The sequence below is a fragment of the Scomber japonicus genome, chromosome 2 (assembly GCF_027409825.1).
Source record: "Scomber japonicus isolate fScoJap1 chromosome 2, fScoJap1.pri, whole genome shotgun sequence".
In the NCBI taxonomy this organism is placed as follows: Eukaryota; Metazoa; Chordata; class Actinopteri; order Scombriformes; family Scombridae; genus Scomber; species Scomber japonicus.
The window spans coordinates 3,495,448-3,516,929 of NC_070579.1; the positions used below are offsets into that span (position 1 = coordinate 3,495,448).

Genomic DNA, 21,482 nt, shown 5'->3' on the forward strand with positions numbered 1-21,482 from the left:
GCACTCATCGTTTAAAAAAACACGGTGACGTCATGTCTGTGTGTAAACAGCCGTTCGAGACATTTAAACTCAGCTGAGAGACACAGCGGGGCGACGGCACCGAAAAAACAGGTAAAACACACCTTAATTTACACCACAAATGATCTTCTTCTGCTGGGATAATCTGGTAGACTCTACTATCATCGCTATCATGTAAAATAAATGATGTTTGGATGGTTTTTAAAGTCGATTTTAGCCAATAGATACCCGTGCTGCTGCGAGCTGGGGTGGTGTCTCGGTTTAAATGGTGACCGTGTTATCTGATGACTGTCGCGTATTATAATACACGTTTACGAGAGGTGAATGAATCTTATGAACATGATTTAACTTACACAACATAAATTAGATGTATTTATAAAGGATTAACATATAATATAAGGCTTTTATGGAGGACTTCTACGAGGAAGTCACCAGATAACACGGCACCAGTTTAGCCGTAACACCGGACGTGGAGAGGACTCAGTCCCGTGCAGCGAAAACGTGACTTCTGTTCCGAAATCAAAACATCCAATTTCTATTAAAATTATACAGATAATATAATGTAATACAACCCGATTAATACATGGAGGATTTAACCAACCGTGAAACCCACTGATAGCAAACATAATATAGGTAGATTTATACGCTTAATTAGCCGTATGTGAGAAATGTATTCCGAGTAATCATAAAATGGCCCTGATATGTCACCAGACATTAAGTAATCATGCAATTTCAAACACTGATATCACTGACAGTAGTAGTCCAGCCAGAATATTCGCATTTGAAAAGCTAAGTTGCAACCCACACGTAATGTTTATGTTGTCATTTTGTGGGCTGCAGTACCATTTCTAACCGCTTGGTGTCAGTGTTACATACTTGAACTTTGTGGTTAATGGAAACTGAGCCACTGAAAAGGTGACAAACTGTACTTTGTTACTCAATAATAAAAATATAATCAGTAATATAATAAAACACTTAAGTCATTTAGCCTCCATAAGCAACCTATAAACCTTAAATGGTTAGAATCAGTAATAGATAAGACAAATATAGGATGGAATAAATAAAATGCTGTATACAGTGAACTGGATCATTGTGTATAAATAAATTACCAATTTGCACACATTCTTTTTTTGTGGACTCAGCATCAAATTTCTGCTTTTAATCCATTTAGAGAGAATATATTAGGGGATTATGGTAAAAATGTCTAAGTGGTGTAACCATAAAAACTTTGTACCAAATAATTCAACTTGCTTAAAAACATTAAATAGTCAATAAAACACCTTCCTTCCTTCCTTCCTTCCTTCCTTCCTTCCTACCTAACACCATATCAACTAGTTTGGCATGATCTTACATTATAACTTTTATATTAAATAAAGCTAATGGAATACTATTGTTCTAAATATTACATTTCATCTGGAGAATCATGGAGATCAGGAAACATTTACATTATTAGTATAAGTCCACTTAAACACACTGTAGGTGGATAAAATTGATATTTATCATTCTTTTGTGGTTAGACCATTTGACATTTTCAGGAGCATTCAACCACCAAAAAAATACTAAATGTACATTTTAACAAACCTGATGCTTTTTAATTGCTCATCTTGCCAACCCTTATTTCTCACTGACCCTCATACAGATAAAAATCAATGTGCAATGTGCAGAAACCCTGAGATATAACATAAATATACAGATATAACTTCCTATAATATGATATTTAATTGACTTTCTCTCTCTCTGTGTTTCCAGGCTGATCCAAACCGTCAGTATTATTATGCAGCATGACTCTGCGAGGACGATGCCTGTGTTTGTTCTCTGTAAAGGAAAACCCTTCCTGATCTCTGCCCACCACCATGATGATGAAGATGATGATGATGATGATTATGATGATGAAGCCAACCCCCACAACTTTGCTGAAGCTCTTCCGGAGGAGATGAGCGTGAAGATCTTCGGGGAGCTGGACGCTGAGAGTCTGTGCAGCGCCTCGCGGACCTGCAAGCTGTGGCACGACATCATCGAGGAGAGCGAGCAGCTGTGGAGGAGCCAGTGTCTGCTGGTCCGAGCCGTCTGTCAGAGAGAGGTGGACAGAGACAGGAGAGACGGCCTGTCCTGGAAGGTGAGAGACCGATGAAAGAAAGAAAGAAAGAAAGAAAGAAAGGAAGAAAGAAAGAAAGCAGGAACCTCTGAGAGGAGGAGGAAACAAAGAAAGACATAAGAAGAAGGAGGAGAAAGATGAGGAAAGAAGGAGGACGAAAAAAGAAAGAAAGATGATGAAAATTAGGAAAGAAAGAAAGAAAGAAAGAAAGAAGAATTAGAACAATGAGGAAAGAAAGAGAAAGAATGAATGAAAGAAGGAAAGAAAGAAAAACAAGGCGTAAAAGGACGAAAATTAAGAAAGAAAAAAGAAAGAAAGAAAGCAACATCTGAGAGAGGAGAAAAGAAAGAAAGACATAAGAAGAAGGAGGAGAAAGATGAGGAAAGAAAGGGAAAAGGAGGAAGAAGAAGAAGAAAAAAGAAAGAAAGATGATGAAAATTAGGAAAGAAAGAAAGAAGGATTAGAACAACAAGGAAAGAAAGACAAAAAAGAACAATGAGGAAAGAAAGAAAAACAACGCGTAAAATGACGAAAATGAAGAAAGAAAAAAAAAAGAAAAAAGGAAGAGTAAGATGATAATGAGGAAAGAAAGAGCAGCCTTACAGCAGTTACAGCTTTATTCCAAAATTGATTAAATTCTTTTTTTTTCTCATCAATTGAAACACAATATCCCATAATGACAAAGCCAAGAAGTTTTTAGAATATTTTGTAAATTTATTAAAAATAAAAACCTTAAATATCTCATGTACATAAATATTCTCTCCCTTTACTCAGCACTTAGTTGAGGCTCCTTGGCAGCGATTACAGCCTCAAGTCTTCTTAGTATGAAGCTACAAGCCTGGCTCTCCTGTATTTGGGGGATTTCTCTCATTCTTCTCTGCAGATCCTCTCAAGCTCTGTCAGGTTAGATGAGGAGCGTTTTCAGGTCTAACCACTTAAGGACATTCACAGACTTGTCCTGAAGCCACTCCTTCGTTGTCTTGGCTGTGTGCTTAGGGTCGTAAACCTTTGCCCCAGTCTGAGGTCCTGAGCGCTCTGGTGCAGGTTTTCATCAAGGATCTCTCTGTACTTTGCTCTGTTCATCTTTCCCTCGATCCGGACTAGTCTCCCAGTTCCTGCCCCTCAGTATAATGCTCCATGCTTGACCCTAGGGTTAGGGCTCCACCACCATGCTTCACCGTAGAGATGCTGTTAGCTAGCTGATGAGAACTGCCTGGTTTCCTCCAGACGTGACGCTTGGCATTCAGGACAAAGAGTTCAATCTTGGTTTCATCAGACCAGAGAGTCTTGTTCTCATGGTCTGAGAGTCCTTTAAGTGCCTTCTGGCAAACTCCAAGCAGTCTGTCATGAGCCTTTTACTGAGTAGAGGCTTCTGTCTGGCCGCTCTACCATAAAGGCCTGATTGGTAGAGAGCAGCAGAGATGGTTGTTCTTCTGGAAGGTTCTCCCATCTCCACAGAGGAACGCTGGAGCTCTGTCAGAGTGACCATCAGGTTCTTGGTCTCCTCCTTGACCAATGCCCTTCTTCTCCGATGGCTCAGTTTGGCGGCTGGCTCTAGAAGTCCTAGAGTCCTGGTGGTTCCAAACTTCTTCCATTTACAAACGATGGAGACCACTGTGCTCTTCAGGACCTTCAATGCTGCAGACATTGTTTTGTGCCCTTCCCCAGATCTGTACCTCGATACAGTCCTGTCTCAGAGGTCTACAGACAATTCCTTTGACTTCATGTCTTGGTAGGACCTTTATATAGACGAGTGTGTGCCTTTCCAAATCATGTCCAATCAATTGAATTTACTACAGCTGGACTCCAGTCAAGTAGTAGAAACATCTCAAGGATGATCAGTGGAAACAGGGAGTGCCTGAGCTCAATTTTGAGTGTCACAGCAAAGGGAGTGAATACTTATGTAGATGAGATATCTCTGTTTTTTATTTTTAATAAATTAGCAAAATGTGGGGGAAGTGAAGGGGTGTGAATACTTTCTGGATGCTCTGTAAGGGATCTTCTAATGGTCAGTATGAACAGGAGGAATGATTACAGACAGATAAACACACTTCATGTTCATTTTTTCTCCTGACTGTTGCTTTCTGACAGTTTATGGTTGTATTAGACTACACAGGTGTTCCTAATAAAATGCTGACTGACTGTATTTCTACTAAGACATGAGGAATATGTGGTTGAGCTTTCAGTCGTCTCTCCTCTCTGCAGGTGACGTTAGTGAGGAACTACAGTCGCAGCTGTCTGAAGAGAGACTGGCTGCGAGGACGATACAGCCACGTGAGCTCAGCGGAGGAGCTGATGGGAAGGAAGATGGTGCCGCTGGACGCAGAGACCTGGGGCGAGATCCTGCAGGCCGAGCTCGACAGATGACCCGCCGGATTTAATTTAAAGCACCTCGAGCACTTCTCACTGTCTCATTTTTAACTCTAATGTATATATATTTTATACTCCTGTGTGTGTTTAACGGTAATAAACACAAATAATTGTACATATTTTTTAATCTTTTTAAAGAAAATAATGGTGGATAATGGTGAAATGAAGCAAACAGAATCATTACTGGCTGAATTTAGTCATTTCAAATAGTGAAAGAAATCAAAGACAGAGCTGTGATGTAAATATGGCTGAGATGCAATAAATCACATTTTTGAGAAGTTTGGAGTCAGAGAAAGTTTATTAACTTGATGTGTTTTAGACCATATTTAGTGAGGCAGGGTGTTAAACTGCATTATATTGTTTCTATTATTGTGTCCACCCACCTACATAACATCCAGCTTCACAAACTAACAATACAGTCATATTACAGCAAAGCTACTTAAAGGGTTTGAAATACACATTTATGTTATTCAGTATTTGGACTGTTGGTCGGACACAAAGACACATGACACATCACTAGATTATGTTTTAGTAAATCATTAAGAGTTTTTATTCGTTAATATATGACAGAAGATGAGTTGTCCATCATGAAAAAATAATGAGCAGGTTAATCAGTAAAAGCAAACTTGAAACCTTGAATGCACAAACACTGCCATCTAGTGTTCAACAGTTAAACTTTTAAAATGACAAAAGGCAAATTAATAGATTCAGATTGTTTAATTAAGAATTGTATTAAGATAATTCAACTTGTTCATATATATATAATCTTTGTTGAGGATCATTAAGCAAAGTCTTTAAACTGTCTGAAAGTATCTTAATACATTTAAACTAAAAGTGCTTCAAGTGGGAAATGAAGCACACTGGTGTCATTTTTCGAATTGAATGTATTTGAATGCAGTGATGGAAAGTAACCAACTATATTTACTAAAGTACTGCATGTTTGAGGTACTTGTACTTTACTGAAGTTCAGATTGCAGTACTTGTACTTTATTGTATTACAATTAGAGGTACTAGTACTTTACTGTAGTACCTCCATGTGATGCTACTTTCTACATCTCAGAGGGAAATATTGTACTTTCTACTCCACTACATTTATTTAACAGCTTTAGTTACTTTTCAGATGCAGATTTGACACAATGGATAATATAACAAGCTTTTAAAATACAACACATTGTTAAAGATGAAACCAGTCAGCAGTGTGTAGTCGGCTCACATTTCAGATGTCTATGAGTTGTTAACAGCTCCACCAAATACTGATTTTTCCCTCTAAACTTCTCACATGCTTTCATTTCAATAAATGTTCAAATGATCCAATATTTCAGCAAAAATCAAAGATTAGAGAAAAAGTCCAAAAACTGAAAACACATTTGTGTATCAGAACTTTGTTTTTTCTTCTTTCCCATTAATCATCTCAGCAGCCCTCACATTTATCTGCTGACCCTTTGGAGGGGCCCCACCCCTAGGTTGGGAACCACTGGACTAAACTAGCTAACTGTATATAAAGTAGTATAAACTAGCTAACTGTATATAAAGTAGTATAAACTAGCTAACTGTATATAAAGTAGTGTAAACTAGCTAACTGTATATAAAGTAGTATAAACTAGCTAACTGTATATAAAGTAGTATAAACTAGCTGACTGTATATAAAGTAGTGTAAACTAGCTAACTGTATATAAAGTAGTATAAACTAGCTGACTGTATATAAAGTAGTGTAAACTAGCTAACTGTATATAAAGTAGTGTAAACTAGCTAACTGTATATAATATGGCCCAGGACTTTTATTGTTGCATCATTACATTAAACAAAATACAGTCTGACATATTTGGTATCTTTGCAAACTTTGAGATGAACACTAGATTTTAGATTTCAGTTGTTCCTCTCGTGTGTTTGTCATGATGGATCCATCACCAGTGAAGAGGTTAATGAATCAATCATGGAGGGACACTGAAGCAGTAAAGAGACAAGTTTAAGGTAAATTCCAACATACATGAAATAATTATATTATAAATCATAAAAGAATGTCTGCATTAATCATTATTGATGGAAACAAGTTCACACTGTACATTACTGCTGAATATACATTTGTTACCATAATTAACTGAATCTGTTCATTTAGAATTGATCAGTTTTGGTCTCTAATCAATCAGCATCCTGGTATTGACTCAGACAGTTTGATTGACAGGACAGATGATCAGAGGGGCAGAGTTTTTACCACCATCATTAACACAGGGACAGAAGTATGGGTAGAGTTTCTCAGTGAAGGAGCAGCCAGTAAAGGAGTAGATAAGAGCTGCAGCATCTACGTCATAAAAGGAGACCAGACCCTCCTCATAATCCACAAACACCCCCACCTTCTGAGGACGAGACTTCAGAGAGAGACGGACTGGAGTATTAGTACGAGCACTGTACTCATTTCCATTTCTCAACCATATAGTCCAGTAACCATCCTGAGGTCTCAGTGTGATGTCTCCCTTCCTGTTGATCGACTCTCTGGCCACTCCTAAATTCCATTTAGTCTTCTCTTTAACTTGAACCTCAAAGTAAAATCTGCCGGAAGACAAACTCTGCTTTCCTAACACAAAAACACAATAAGAAAATCTCTCTGGGTTGTTTGGGAGATTCTTCTTCTCATCACCACAGTAAACTTGTTTCCCATCACCAGACAGGATGAGTTTAGGATGTGCTGTATCAGGATCAAGAGTCACATCCACTGCATACTGCTGGACCTTCTTCAGCTCGAACTCAGCAAGCAGCTTCTTCATCTGTTTACTGAGCGTCTCCTCCAGCTGAGCCACAGCTTTCACCACAGTCCCCTCATATGATGGTGGATGGACGTTGACCTCTGTCCAGTCTTTGGTGGGTGGAGCAGCTTTCAGGGACGGGAAGTTTTGGAGGACGTGGAGGTGGTCTTCAGAGTGTGAGAGCTTCTCCACCTCAGAGCTTCTCTTCTTCAGCTCAGAGATTTCCTGTTCCAGCTCTTTGATGAAGTCTTCAGCCTGTTTCTCTGTTGTTCTTTGCTTCTCTTCAATCGTCTCAATGAGCTCATTCAGGCTTCTCTCAATAGACTCCTTCAGAGCGGTGAAGACCTGAACACCTTCTGCTTTCTCTCTGTCTGCAGCTTTCTTACTGAGGTCAACTGAGTGTTTGATCTCTTCAATCTTCAGTCGTCTCTTCTGGATCATCTCCTGAATTTCAGCCTCTGTTTTCCCCAGCTCTGCCTTCTTTCCTTCATATTCTTCTTTCAGAGGGACAAACTCATGTGTCTTGTGGTCTAAAACAGAGCAGAGCATGCAGACACATGTCTGGTCAGTCTTACAGAACAGCTCCAGAGGTTTATCGTGCTTCATACACATCCTGTCTTCCAGGTTCTCCACAGGGTCGATCAGCTGATGTCTTTTCAGGCCTGACTTTGTCAGGTGAGTCTCCAGGTGAGTCTCACAGTAAGAGGTCAGACACACCAGACAGGACTTCAGGGCCTTCAGTTTGGTTCCAGTACAGACGTCACAGGGAACTTCTCCTGGTTTGGCAGCTTGTTGCTCTGAGCTGCTGCTGCTGGCTTTCTGTTGAGCTTCCTGTCTGAACTGAGAAACCATCTCAGAGATGAAAGTGTTGATGTGAAGTTCAGGTCTTGTGTTGAAAACCTTTTTACACAGTGGACACAGGTACTGGTCATTACTGTTCCAGTGTTCATTGATGCAGTTTTTGCAGAAGTTGTGTCCACATGGTGTGGTGACTGGATCAGTGAACACATCCAGACAGATGGAGCACAGAAACTGATCTTCAGATAGCAGACAGCTGGCAGCAGACATATCTACACATGTAGAGTGAAAGAAGTGAAAGATATTTTCATTGTATTTGATTAAAAATTAAAGATGTGCGCTTACTGTTCCATTATTATGTGTGATACTAGGTAAAATAATTCAGAATGAAACATGGCATGTTTCATTGGGGCAAGAGACACTTTCATCAAATAGCGCAATGAGTAATCGTAACTTTTTAATCAGACCTGGAACGTATTAACAGATTTTCTCCAGTATTTCACAGTCAGGTTAAAGTCTTTGTTCTCCTTTAATGTTGGACGTGTGCTGGTTTGTACAAACTACAGTCAGAGACTCATCTGCAGCTCTTTATCTAACAGCTCATTGTGGCTGTTTGTGCTTTTACTATTACTCAATACAATCTGATCCACTGATAAAATATCACAGAATATGTTCATATCTTGTTGTAGAGAAGAATTATTATTGAAGAATCTCACTGCTAACAAAGCTTTAGCTAACTTGGTGACAAAACACATTTTATTTCCTGTAGCTGCTTCACAATAAAAGCGTCCTGCTGGTTCACCAGTGAAAAGCTTTTAATGTGAAACAGCTACAGGAAACAGAATGTGTCTGTAGGAAGTGATCAGTAAATAGTCAAAGATCAGGAAATAGCAGCGAAGCTAAACTCCAAACCACAGAGGTTCAGTTCCACTTTACAAAAGTCCTGAGAACTGACAGAGACTTAAAAACACTTAAAGTGTTTTTTACTGAGTCTGTAAAAGCAGCTGCAGTTATACTGTAAACAATCTCACAAGTGTCAGTATGAAATGAAAAGAGATGAACTTCCTGTCTCCTGTGTTAAAGCTGGTTGTTGAAACATTAAATATGATCAGTTGTACTCACCAGTGTTTGGCAGAGACTCTGCTGTGTTGTTGAGAAAGACTTGATGAACTCAGTTTCATTTATATTTGGACAGAAGTGGAGAGACTCGACTGCAGCTCTGCTGTCCTCTGATTAACTTTCAGTTTCATTTCTGCAGAGTGACGTTGAAGCTGTCTGTCTAGTTCTCCCAGTGTTGCTCCTCCTCTTACTGCAGATCTGTCTGTGAGGTTTTTATATACAGGATTATTGTAAAATACCATGAAGCAAGGGCTGACATGCCAACCTTGGCAAAATATAAAAGAGTACCATTTGTGCCATGCAGCTTTTTTCGCAGACTTTTGCAACTCCATTGCTTTGCACAAAGTGCCTTAGCTGTGCTGACAGCCACAAGTTAACTGCATTGCATTATTTTAACACTTATTTAATGAATTAAAAAAAAAAATGCATTTAATTAAATGGTAATAATTTATTTTGTATATTGCAATAGGTGTTAAGAATGTAATAATTAAATTGGCTTACAGCACATATGCACACATCACCAGGGTTAATTTATATATTACCTGCAGCTCCCTGTTGGCTTATGTCCACTTCAGCATTGCACACTGTGCAAAATGCATGATATGGGACTTTGAAGCATGGCCAATGTTCTTGATATTTCATCAAAAACTTCTGGGGGACATGGACCTTCTTCTTTTTGGCAAGTCTACTGACCTGTGCCTCCCTGTATTTTTCTTCCTCATCTGCCATAATAGTGGCAGAGTGGTAAAGTTGCTGCAAAAGATTTGTTGGCTACATGTTTAAACTGTATAAATCAGGGGTCTCCAACATGTTGCTCGCAAGCTACTGGTAGCTTGCAGCCCCTTTCAAAGTAGCTCGCCAAAGGGTTAATGAATCCTTCATAAATTTGAAAACCTGAGTAGTTAAATTGGATTAGTCACTTGGCAAACCACCACCGTACGTAAAGTCTCAGGTACATTACAGAAAGGACAACCATTACACACATTGTTATCACTTTATGACAAAAAACAGTTAGTCGCCTGGGCCCCACTGTAGATAACCTGATCTCTTTGTTATCGGGGGGGGGAGAAAGAAAGAAAGAAAGACAGAAAGAAGTGATGGAGGAGTGTATCCAGTCACTTAAAAGTAGATGTGAAGCTTCTATTGAGCTTCAGCAGTCTGAGCTTCACTCCTGAATGCTGCATGTTTTTTACCTTCATGTTAGTGAAAGATGTCACTTAAAGGAAAAGTTCACAGTTCTTCAAATCTGTCTTAAAGCAGCAGTCAGGTGTCCATATGAACAGTAAAGACATTCCTCTGGTTCATACTGTATGTAGTCTGAGTTAGTCATACCAAGTGATATCTGACACATTAACAGTCTTTTTAGCATCAGATTCCCTCTTAGTGTTTCTCTGTTGAGCTGTGGTGGAAGTATAGTAACAACTAGAAAATTCCAGGGACATTTTGAGCGCCACGGGGGGGCTGCTGCTGGGATGAGTAGCCTACATGATTTATTTCCAGTGTTCAAAAGTCACCCTGATCATATTCTGCTCTCTGAGTATTAAGTACATCTTACTAGTCAGTATCAAGTGTAATGTACTTTATTCTCAACTTAATATCCCTGAAAATATTAAGTAAATGTTAATCATATTTAAGCATAAAGAATATTTATTTGAACTAATTAAGTAAAGTCTACTTCATTTTTTCACAGACAGGAACATCACTGTTATGAAATTATTAAGTAAATCTTATCATTTAGAGAGTAGATTTTATTATACTTTTTTAAATTTTAAATTACTTGTATGAAATTACAATTATGTATGTTTTGTTCATCTTCTATTGATAAATGTTGAATCTTTTTATACACCACAAATCATATAACTACAATACAAAACAATAAAACTATTTATTGTGTCCACAGTAAACATGAATTAATCTCCATTCAAATGAATTAGCTCAGTTAACTGGCAAAACAGACAGGCAGGAATTAGCCAATCACAAAAAAGTAGCTCAGTTTCTGCCCAGCGACAGGTTGCTAAGGCCCTACGGTTGCTAAGGGCAGCTAAAGCCCTACGGTTGCTACGGCGATTTGAGAATCTGCTTGGAAAAATGTCTCAAAATGCCCCAGAATTTGGCTTCTGACAAGGTCCCGAACAATTGCAAACTGTGAGAAAACCGTAACTCCTGTCCAAAAACCGAAAACACCGTGAGAGACACAGAAGCCGGCAGATTCTGACAGAGTTTATTTTATTCAGATATTCCTTAAAATTAGCGAGTAAGATCAGTGCTCAGACAGAGTGAGATTCTTTTGAAAAAAAAGACATTAGGGTCAACGGGGAGCTCGGACCCCCCATTTAAATTTTGTGCAGACCCCGCCTGTCACCGTCACATTTTATGAATCCTAACATCTATGTCTTGATTTTGACAAAAAATTATATGTCTCCATTTTACGGTTTGGCCGTGAGCTCAAGTTAAAAATAAAAATTAAGGTTATTTTTTACTGGTTCTCGCACTCAAGCTAACTGACGATTCCACTCTAACTTTGAAGAAAAAGTGATTTCCACTCCTCGTTTGACTGCTCATAGTTTGAAAAGTTTACATGTTATGTAAAAACTGTTTAGTATTTTCCCTCCGTTTTAAAGTTTAAATCACATTTCTACCTGCAGGTATGAGAGAGCTAGATGACTCCAATAAAAGGTGAAATTTTGTGGATTTAAAAAAAGTGAAAAAAAAAAGAGTGAACGATGGGAGGAGGGAGACGATGAAAGGAGACATTTACCCACTGTCACGAACATTTATGCACAATCACGAACATTTATCCACAATCACGAACATTTATCCACGGTCACGGACGTTTATCCACGGTCACGGACGTTTATCCACAATCACGAACATTTATCCACGGTCACGGACATTTATCCACGGTCACGGACATTTATCCACAATCACAAACATTTATCCACGGTCACAAACATTTATCCACGATCACGGACATTTATCCACGATCACAAACAATTATCCACGGTCACAAACATTTATCCACGATCACGGACATTTATCCACGATCACGGACATTTATCCACGATCACAAACAATTATCCACGGTCACAAACATTTATCCACGGTCAGAAACATTTATCCACAATCACGAACACTTATCCACAATCAAGAACATTTATCTAATGTCACGGACATTTATCCACGGTCAGAAACATTTATCCACAGTCACAAACATTTATCCACGATCACGGACATTTATCCACGATCACAAACAATTATCCACGGTCACAAACATTTATCCACGATCACGGACATTTATCCACGATCACGGACATTTATCCACGATCACAAACAATTATCCACGGTCACAAACATTTATCCACGGTCAGAAACATTTATCCACAATCACGAACACTTATCCACAATCAAGAACATTTATCTAATGTCACGGACATTTATCCACGGTCAGAAACATTTATCCACAGTCACCAACATTTATCCACGGTCACAGACATTTTCAACCTGCCTAATAAGAGCAAATCACTGTTGGAAAATACTCTAACGCCATGGCGAAAGAGTTAGGTAATATGAAATTAGGCTTCAAAGTTGTGTAAAAATCAGCCTCTTTCTCTGCTCCCAAATGCTGAAACCCCGCCCCCTACCAAGTGTCACCCAGGGTTTCCCACAGCACTTTACAGCTAAGGCGGCCACCTAAGCAACACACGCCTGCCGCCTTAACTAACGTCTTCAAAAAATATATATAAATAAATAAATAAATAAAATAAAATAAATAAATCCAACCAACGTCTGCTGCGGGCGGGAACCGCTCTGTCCGACTGTCTGACTGGGACCCTGAACACACCTGTAGCTCTCCGTACCTCCCGCTAGCATAACACGGACACGCTAACGGCTAACAGTGATATTAAGTTTAAGGAAACAAACAGACCGCTGGTTAAAACATAAATCTACATCATCTGAGGCAGAACCTGCTCAGGAAAAAGCAGCGGAGCCCGAAAGACTTATGAAAACAGTGCCATGTGATGTCAACATTAACAACGTTAATTCTCAGACAGGTAACTGTGACGTTACTATAGTAACAAGTTTCAGGCTAACTGTGACGTTACTATAGTAACAACTTTCAGGCTAACCGGCTCAGAGTATGAACAGCTCCAACTAAACAGGTGATATTAGCGGCGCAATGTGTAAAATGCTGCGGTGCTGCGCGTTTTATCAGCTGATGTTACAAAACTTCAACTTTAAGTCACTCAGATATTTCTCATTCAGCAGACCTGAAGAGAGAGAGAGAGAGAGAGAGAGAGAGAGAGAGTGAGGCAGATTCAACAAAAACGTGACGCTACTGAAGCTAAATATAACTACTTAACCTGTGCAATCTATTTTAATCAAATACAGCAGCTCTGCTATAAATTCTACATTTATGAAAATGTTTTGACAAGAAGGTGAAAATTCTGCTTAATGTTCATTATTGAGTGATTGTGGTGTGCATTATATTGAATGGTGTTCCTAATATTTTGTCCACTCCATTAAGGCTAGTGGTGTTTACCATTTACACGCGGCTGACTTATAGCCTACTTTTGACAAGACACCCCCACCACCTTAACTAACACATTTTCTGTGGGAAACCCTGGTCACCTGTCAATCAAAGTCACCACCTCCACCAGAAACATGGACGCTACGTCTGAGAGCTTTCTCCTAGCTCGGTGGCTAACTTGGCTGCTAGCTCAGTGGCTAACTCGGCTGCTAGCTCGACAGCTAACTCAGCTAACTGGCTAACTGTAGACTGTAGTAGTAGTAGTGTGTGCTGAATGTATTTATACCTCTACAGCAGCAGGGGCGGGTTTATGCTAATCCTAGCTCCACAATTCAAATCTAAATGGTTGAAATGCTTTTTAAACCTTTTTCAGAAATACATTTATGACCTATTTAATGTGTTTAGAAGAAAATGTCTGAATTCACTTTACACAGTCTTTAATGATGATAATTTACATACACAATCTTATTCACACATGGTCTAACTAACCTTGGTTGTGTGGATCTCATTTCAACGCTGATAAATTATCATTTAGTGAAATGCATAAGAGCCACATTTGAAATATTTACTTTTCAGCTGAGCGACATGAGGACAGTCAGCAGCAAATGAGACTAGAGATATCATTGGAAACACCTGCAGCTACAGGTAATCATACTTTCCCATTAACCCTTTCAGACATTTGTCCATAACCAACATGTGCCTCCTGGTTATGTATAACTAATTTCAGACAATATTCTGACTTTTAAGGTCAACAACGAATGGCAGCTCAGCAGTGGAAAACAACAGACAAAACCAGAGAGAGGAATCAAAACTTCAGAAGAGCATGGACAGCTCCACACCAAGTCACACATGCAGTTTGATTTGATCCACCTCACATGGATTTAGACTGCATTTCCTGCACTGCTGTTATGTTCCCTTGGGAGACATGTAATTGCATATATTATATAACTTCTATTAAAAAAATGTACATATATTCTGTCAACAATCCCTAAACCTTTGTATGGCAAGTTCTGCGTTTGTTTTATTTGTCTCTCTCTCTCTCTCTCTCTCTCTTTGTCTCGAGGATGTTTAAGTAAGGTATTTATTAAATAACCATTATTTGAAATCACTAAACTAAAAGTGAAGTACTTTTAATTTTGATGTAAAATGTATTTGAATGCAGTGATTGGAAATTAAGGACCCAAGTAAAGTTTTTGACATCTTAAGTTATTTTTCAGATGAAGATTTGAATGAATCAATCATGGAGGGACACTGAAGCAGTAAATAGACAAGTTTAAGGTAGATTACAACATACATGAAATAAAATAATTATATTATAAATCATAAAAGAATGTCTGCATTAATCATATCTCGATGGAAACAAGTTCACACTGTACATTACTGCTGAATATACATTTGTTACCATAATTAACTGAATCTGTTCATTTAGAATTGATCAGTTTTGGTCTCTAATCAATCAGCATCCTGGTATTGACTCAGACAGTTTGATTGACAGGACAGATGATCAGAGGGGCGGAGTTTTTACCACCATCATTAGTACAGGGACAGAAGAATGGGTAGAGTTTCTCAGTGAAGGAGCAGCCAGTAAAGGAGTAGATAAGAGCTGCAGCATCTACGTCATAAAAGGAGACCAGACCCTCCTCATAATCCACAAACACCCCCACCTTCTGAGGCTGAGACTTCAGAGAGAGACGGACTGCAAGGTTATCAAGAGCACCATACTCATTTCCATTTCTCAAACATATAGTCCAGTAACCATTCTTAGGACTCAATGCAATTTGCCTTTTCCTGTTGATCGACTCTCTGGCCACTCCTAAATCCCATTTACTCTTCTCTTTAACCTGAACCTCAAAGTAAAATCTGCCTGAAGACAAACTCTGCTGTCCTAACACACAGGGATTCTTGGAAAATCTCTCTGGGTTGTCTGGGAGATTCTTCTTCACATCACCACAGTAAACTTGTTTCCCATCATCAGACAGGATGAGATGAGGATGTGCTGTATCAAGATCAAGAGTCACATCCACTGCATACTGCTGGACCCTCTTCAGCTCAGCATCAAACAGCTTCTTCATCTGTTTACTGAGCGTCTCCTCCAGCTGAGCTACAGCTCTCACCAGAGTCCTCTCATATGATGGTGGACGGACGCTGACCTCTGTCCAGTCTTTGGTGGGTGGAGCAGCTTTCAGGGACGGGAAGTTTTGGAGGAGATGGAGGTGATCTTCAGAGTGTAAGAGCTTCTCCACCTCAGAGCTTCTCTTCTTCAGCTCAGAGATTTCCTGTTCCAGCTCTTTGATGAAGTCTTCAGCCTGTTTCTCTGTTGTTCTTTGCTTCTCTTCAATCGTCTCAATGAGCTCATTCAGGCTTCTCTCAACAGACTCCTTCAGAGCGGTGAAGACCTGAACACCTTCTGCTTTCTCTCTGTCTGCAGCTTCCTTACTGAGGTCAACTGAGTGTTTGATCTCTTCAATCTTCAGTCGTCTCTTCTGGATCATCTCCTGAATTTCAGCCTCTGTCTTCCCCAGCTCTGCCTTCTTTCCTTCATATTCTTCTTTCAGAGGAACAAACTCATGTGTCTTGTGGTCTAAAACAGGGCAGAGCATGCAGACACATGTCTGGTCGGTCTTACAGAACAGCTCCAGAGGTTTATCGTGCTTCATACACATCCTGTCTTCCAGGTTCTCCACAGGGTCCATCAGCTGATGTCTTTTCAGACCAGAAGCTGTCAGATGAGGCTCCAGGTGAGTCTCACAGTAGGAGGTCAGACACACCAGACAGGACTTCAGGGCCTTCAGTTTGGTTCCAGTACAGACGTCACAGGGAACTTCTCCTGGTTTGGCAGCTTGTTGCTCTGAGCTGCTGCTGCTGGCTTTCTGTTGAGCTTCCTGTCTGAACTGAGAAACAACCTCAGTGAGCAATGTGTTGATGAGAAGCTCAGGTCTTGTGTAGAAAATCTTTTTACACAGTGGACACAGGTACTGGTCATTACTGTTCCAGTGTTCATTGATGCAGTTTTTGCAGAAGTTGTGTCCACATGATGTGCTGACTGGATCAGTGAACACATCCAGACAGATGGAGCACAGAAACTGATCTTCAGATCTCAGACAGCTGGCAGCAGACATATCTACACATGTAGAGTGAAAGAAGAGAAAGACATTTTTTTCATTTGTTTTGTTTAAAAAGATAAATAGTATAGTGCGTGAGTGAAATATGCTATCAGCAGGTTTTACATTTTTAATATGTTCATATCTTGTTGCAGAGAAGAATTATTATTGAAGAATCTCACTGCTAACAAAGCTTTTGCTAACTTGGTGACAAAACACATTTTATTTCCTGTTGCTGCTTCACAATAAAAGTGTCCTGCTGGTTCACCAGTGAAAAGCTTTTAATGTGAAGCAGCTACAGGAAACAGAATGTGTCTGTAGGAAGTGATCAGTAAATAGTCAAAGATCAGGAAATAGCTGTGAAGCTAAACTCCAAACCACAGAGGTTCAGTTACACTTTACAAAAGTCCTGAGAACTGACAGAGACTTAAAAACACTTAAAGTGTTTTTTACTGAGTCTGTAAAAGCAGCTGCAGTTATACTGTAAACAATCTCACAAGTGTCAGTATGAAATGAAAAGAGATGAACTTCCTGTCTCCTGTGTTAAAGCTGGTTGTTGAAACATTAAATATGATCAGTTGTACTCACCAGTGTTTGGCAGAGACTCTGCTGTGTTGTTGAGAAAGACTTGATGAACTCAGTTTCATTTATATTTGGACAGAAGTGGAGAGACTCGACTGCAGCTCTGCTGTCCTCTGATTAATGTTAAGTTTCATTTCTGAAGAGTGACGTTGAAGCTGTCAGTCTGTTTTTTTCAGTGTTGCTCCTTCCTGTCATGAACAGGCTTATTATAAGATATCATGGAGTGAAGGTGGTTCTGTATCTAACAGCTGGGAGGAGTTAGACATGTGAAAAGGTGTTGCTCAGTTTAATAATGTGTGCAGAAAATTTGAGGTTTTTACAAAGTGATCAAATAACAAACAAACACACATTGCTTTAGATTTAAAGTAAAAGTTTTATCCAGCCAAACTCTGAACTGTGCCAGTCAGTTTTTTATTGCTGAGGTTTTTCATGTCACTATTAACTTCTTTTTCTCTGTTTCATGAGTTAAACAAATGTATTCTGGTCAACAGTCATATCAAAAACACAAAACATTTCCACTTTACTTCACCATACAAAAAAAAAGTTTAGGAAGACAAATAAAAGTTATAAAAATGCTACCGCATTTGTTCCTTGGCTGTAAATCCAATTAGCTCAAACTACACTCAGTTGAAAGTATATTATTATTCTGCAGAGTTACATTGAAGCTGTCTGTTTTCCCAGTGTTGCTCCTCCTCTTACTGCAGATCTGTCTGTGAGGTTTTTACATGCAGGATTATTGTAAAATACCATGGAGGAAGGGCCTCTAAACCAAATCTTGCAACGTATATTAGCTTTCACTTCTGAACTGTATCTAACAGGCAGGAGGAGTTAGACATGTGAGAAGTGTAATAATGTGTGTTGAAAGCTGAGTTTTTTCACATGGTGATAAAAACAATTACTTTTACTGTAGTAGGATTTTCCATGCAGTACTTTTACTTGTATTTTTAAATCACATCTTTTACTGCAGTAACGGATCACAGTAGGGAACAAAGCGGTTGGTTGTCACATTCATCAGATCTCGGTCTCTAGAGGGCGCTGTTGTTAAAAAAAGTGTTGGTACTGATAGTTTCAGAAAGTAGGTGTAATAGGGCCAGGCAAAAAATAAAAAGTCCAGCACAAGAAAAAAAAAAACAAGCAAAAAGATTTAAATTAAAAGTCCAGCACATGAAAAAAAATCATATCAATTTCTTTTTTTTTTCTTTTTGCTTGTCTGGCTTTTTTTGTTTTTGCCTGGCCCTAATACTAAAAGTGTGACTACCAACCCTGTTGTTCTCCACTACTTTTACTGTAGTAGGATTTTCCATGCAGTACTTTTACTTGTATTTTTACACTGCAGTATTGGTGCTTTTACCGCAGTAAATGATCACAGTACTTCTTCCATGATAAATGACACTGGCCCTTTAATTGTGACAGCTGTAACCGGTAGTCGTGGTGCTTTATGCGGCCCAGCTTGACACTGGTCCTTCCTCAGCATCACCGCATCATCATCCTCTTCCCCCTCCCTCCAACACAGGATCTACACAGCAGCAATTACACCATCGCCTCCATGTCCATCCAGCGACCCCGCCCACATTGAGTATGTACTTTTTTGTAATGGAAAAGGTTCCTGGTGTCAAACCAAATCAAGTCGAGCCGAGTAGTGCTAGAACTGTATAGTGGAAAAGCGCCATATGTAGCAGTGCTAGAAGGACACACGCAGTTCCTGAGTGAGGTGGTTCTTCTTAAGGATCCTCAGGAAGTAGAGTCTCTGCTGTGCCTTCTTAACCAACACTGTAGTGTTAGCGCTCCAGGTCAGGTCCTCCTCTATCTTGATGCCCAGAAAGCAGAAGTCTCAGACCCTCTCCACACAGACACCGCTAATGTGTCTGAATGAAACATCAACGCACTGTTAGCTTTGTTTCTCACAGAATAAACTGCTCCTAGTATGTACAGCCCCACAGAGAAAACAACCCCCCCATTTTCACACAAACCACATTCAACAGAGCAAGCAGAGGTAACACACGGTGACATTCAGTGAACACATGTATGACAGTCTCAGGTACATTACAGAAAAGACAACCATTACACACATTGTTATCAATTTATGACCAAAAAACAGTTAGTCGCCTGGGCCCCATGTAACACCCTCCACTGTAGATAACCTGATCTCTTTGTTATCGGGGGGAGAAAGAAAGAAATACAGAAAGAAGTGATGGAGGAGTGTATCCAGTTATTTAAAAGTAGATGTGAAGCTTCTATTGAGCTTCAGCAGTCTGAGCTTCACTCCTGAATCCTGCATGTTTTTACCTTCATGTTAGTGAAAGATGTCACTTAAAGGAAAAGTTCACAGTTCTTCAAATCTGTCTTAAAGCAGCAGTCAGGTGTCCATATGAACAGTAAAGAAATTCCTCTGGTTCATACTGTATGTAGTCTGAGTTAGTCATACCAAGTGATATCTGACACATTTACAGTCTTTTTAGCATCAAATTCCCTCTTAGTGTTTCTCTGTTGAGCTGTGGTGGAAGTGTAGTAACAACTAGAAAATTCCAGGGACATTTTGAGCGCCACGGGGGGGCTGCTGCTGGGATGAGTAGCCTACATGATTTATTTCCAGTGTTCAAAAGTCACCCTGATCATATTCTGCTCTCCGAGTATTAAGTACATCTTACTAGTCAGTATCAAGTGTAATGTACTTTATTCTCAACTTAATATCCCTGAAAATATTAAGTAATTGTTAATCATATTCAAGCATAAAGAATATTTATTTCAACTAATTAAGTAAAGTCTACTTCATTTTTACACAGACAGGAACATCACTGTTATGAAATTATTAAGTAAATCTTATCATTAAGAGAGTAGATTTTATTATACTTTTTTCATTTTAAATTACTTGTATGAAATTACAATTATGTATGTTTTGTTCATCTTCTATTGATAAATATTGAATCTTTTTATACACCACAAATCATATAACTACAATACAAAACAATAAAACTATTTATTTAGTCCACAGTAAACATGAATTAATCTCCATTCAAATGAATTAGCTTGGTTAACTGGCAAAACAGACAGATAGGAATTAGCCAATCACAAAAAAGTAGCTCAGTTTCTGCCCAGCGACAGGTTGCTAAGGCCCTGCGGTTGCTAAGGGCAGCTAAGGCCCTACGGTTGCTACGACGATTTGAGAATCTGCTTGGAAAACATTCTCAAAATGCCCCAGAATTTGGCTACTGACTAAGTCCTGAACAATTGCAAACTGTGAGAAAACCGTAACTCCGGTCCAAAAACCGAAAACATCGTGAGAGACACAGAAGCCGGCAGATTCTGACAGTGTTTATTTTATTCAGATATTCCTTAAAATGAGCGAGTAAGCTCAGTGCGAAGACAGAGTGAGATTCTTTTGAAAAAAAAAAGACATTAGGGTCAACGGGAAGCTCGGCCCCTCCCATTTAAATTTTGTGCAGACCCCGCCTGTCACCGTCACATTTTATGAATCCTAACGCCTATGTCTTGATTTTGACAAAAAATTATATGTCTCCATTTTACGGTTTGGCCGTGAGCTCGAGTTAAAAATAAAAATTATGGTTATTTTTTACTGCTTCTCGCACTCTAGCTAACTGAAACTTCCACTCTAACTTTGAAGAAAAAGTGATTTCCACTCCTCGTTTGACTGCTCATAGTTTGAAAAGTTTACATGTTATGTAAAAACTGTTTGGTATTTTCCCTCCGTTTCAAAGTTTGAATCACATTTCTACGTGCAGGTATGAGAGAGCTAGATGATTCAGATGAAAGGTGAAATTTTGTGGATTTAAAAAAAGTGGGAAAAAAAGAGTGAACGGTGGGAGGAGGGAGACAATGAAAGGAGACATTTACCCACTGTCACGAACATTTACCCACAATCACGAACATTTATCCACGGTCACGAACATTTACCCACAATCACGAACATTTATCCACCGTCACGAACATTTATCCACAATCACGAACATTTATCCACCGTCACGGACATTTTCAACCTGCCTAATAAGAGCAAATCACTGTTTGTTAGTTACTCACCCATACAGCCCTATCTTTCCGTGACATGAATTTACACATTATGTTCCTCTTTGTCTCTGGGTTAAGATCCGTTTTGAGTTAGATAATATGAAATT

At 39.2% G+C, this 21,482-nt stretch overlaps 3 protein-coding genes across 5 annotated transcripts; 1 reads left to right on the top strand and 2 right to left on the bottom strand.

Annotated features, from left to right (window-relative positions):
* Window positions 1-57: 57 nt before the first annotated feature.
* On the top strand, window positions 58-4,761 carry LOC128376949 (F-box only protein 48). Its single transcript, XM_053336811.1, has 3 exons — window positions 58-111; window positions 1,768-2,134; window positions 4,319-4,761. Exons 2-3 carry the CDS (start codon window positions 1,793-1,795, stop codon window positions 4,478-4,480), a joined length of 504 nt encoding a protein of 167 aa, XP_053192786.1. The 5' UTR covers window positions 58-111; window positions 1,768-1,792; the 3' UTR covers window positions 4,481-4,761.
* Window positions 4,762-6,370: 1,609 nt separating this feature from the next.
* On the bottom strand, window positions 6,371-8,295 carry LOC128376366 (E3 ubiquitin-protein ligase TRIM39-like). 2 transcript variants are annotated; one of them, XM_053336409.1, is made up of 2 exons: window positions 8,066-8,292; window positions 6,371-8,029 (listed from the first exon to the last, which is right to left on the bottom strand). In XM_053336409.1, exons 1-2 carry the CDS (start codon window positions 8,290-8,292, stop codon window positions 6,646-6,648), a joined length of 1,611 nt encoding a protein of 536 aa, XP_053192384.1. In that variant the 3' UTR covers window positions 6,371-6,645. The 2 variants fall into 2 exon arrangements, with proteins under 2 accessions (XP_053192384.1, XP_053192385.1); XM_053336410.1 differs by having other exon boundaries at window positions 6,371-8,295.
* A 6,626-nt stretch (window positions 8,296-14,921) lies between these two features.
* Window positions 14,922-16,791, bottom strand: LOC128376528 (E3 ubiquitin-protein ligase TRIM21-like). 2 transcript variants are annotated; one of them, XM_053336423.1, is made up of 2 exons: window positions 16,562-16,788; window positions 14,922-16,525 (listed from the first exon to the last, which is right to left on the bottom strand). In XM_053336423.1, exons 1-2 carry the CDS (start codon window positions 16,786-16,788, stop codon window positions 15,145-15,147), a joined length of 1,608 nt encoding a protein of 535 aa, XP_053192398.1. In that variant the 3' UTR covers window positions 14,922-15,144. The 2 variants fall into 2 exon arrangements, with proteins under 2 accessions (XP_053192398.1, XP_053192399.1); XM_053336424.1 differs by having other exon boundaries at window positions 14,922-16,791.
* Between the last annotated feature and the right edge of the window lie 4,691 nt (window positions 16,792-21,482).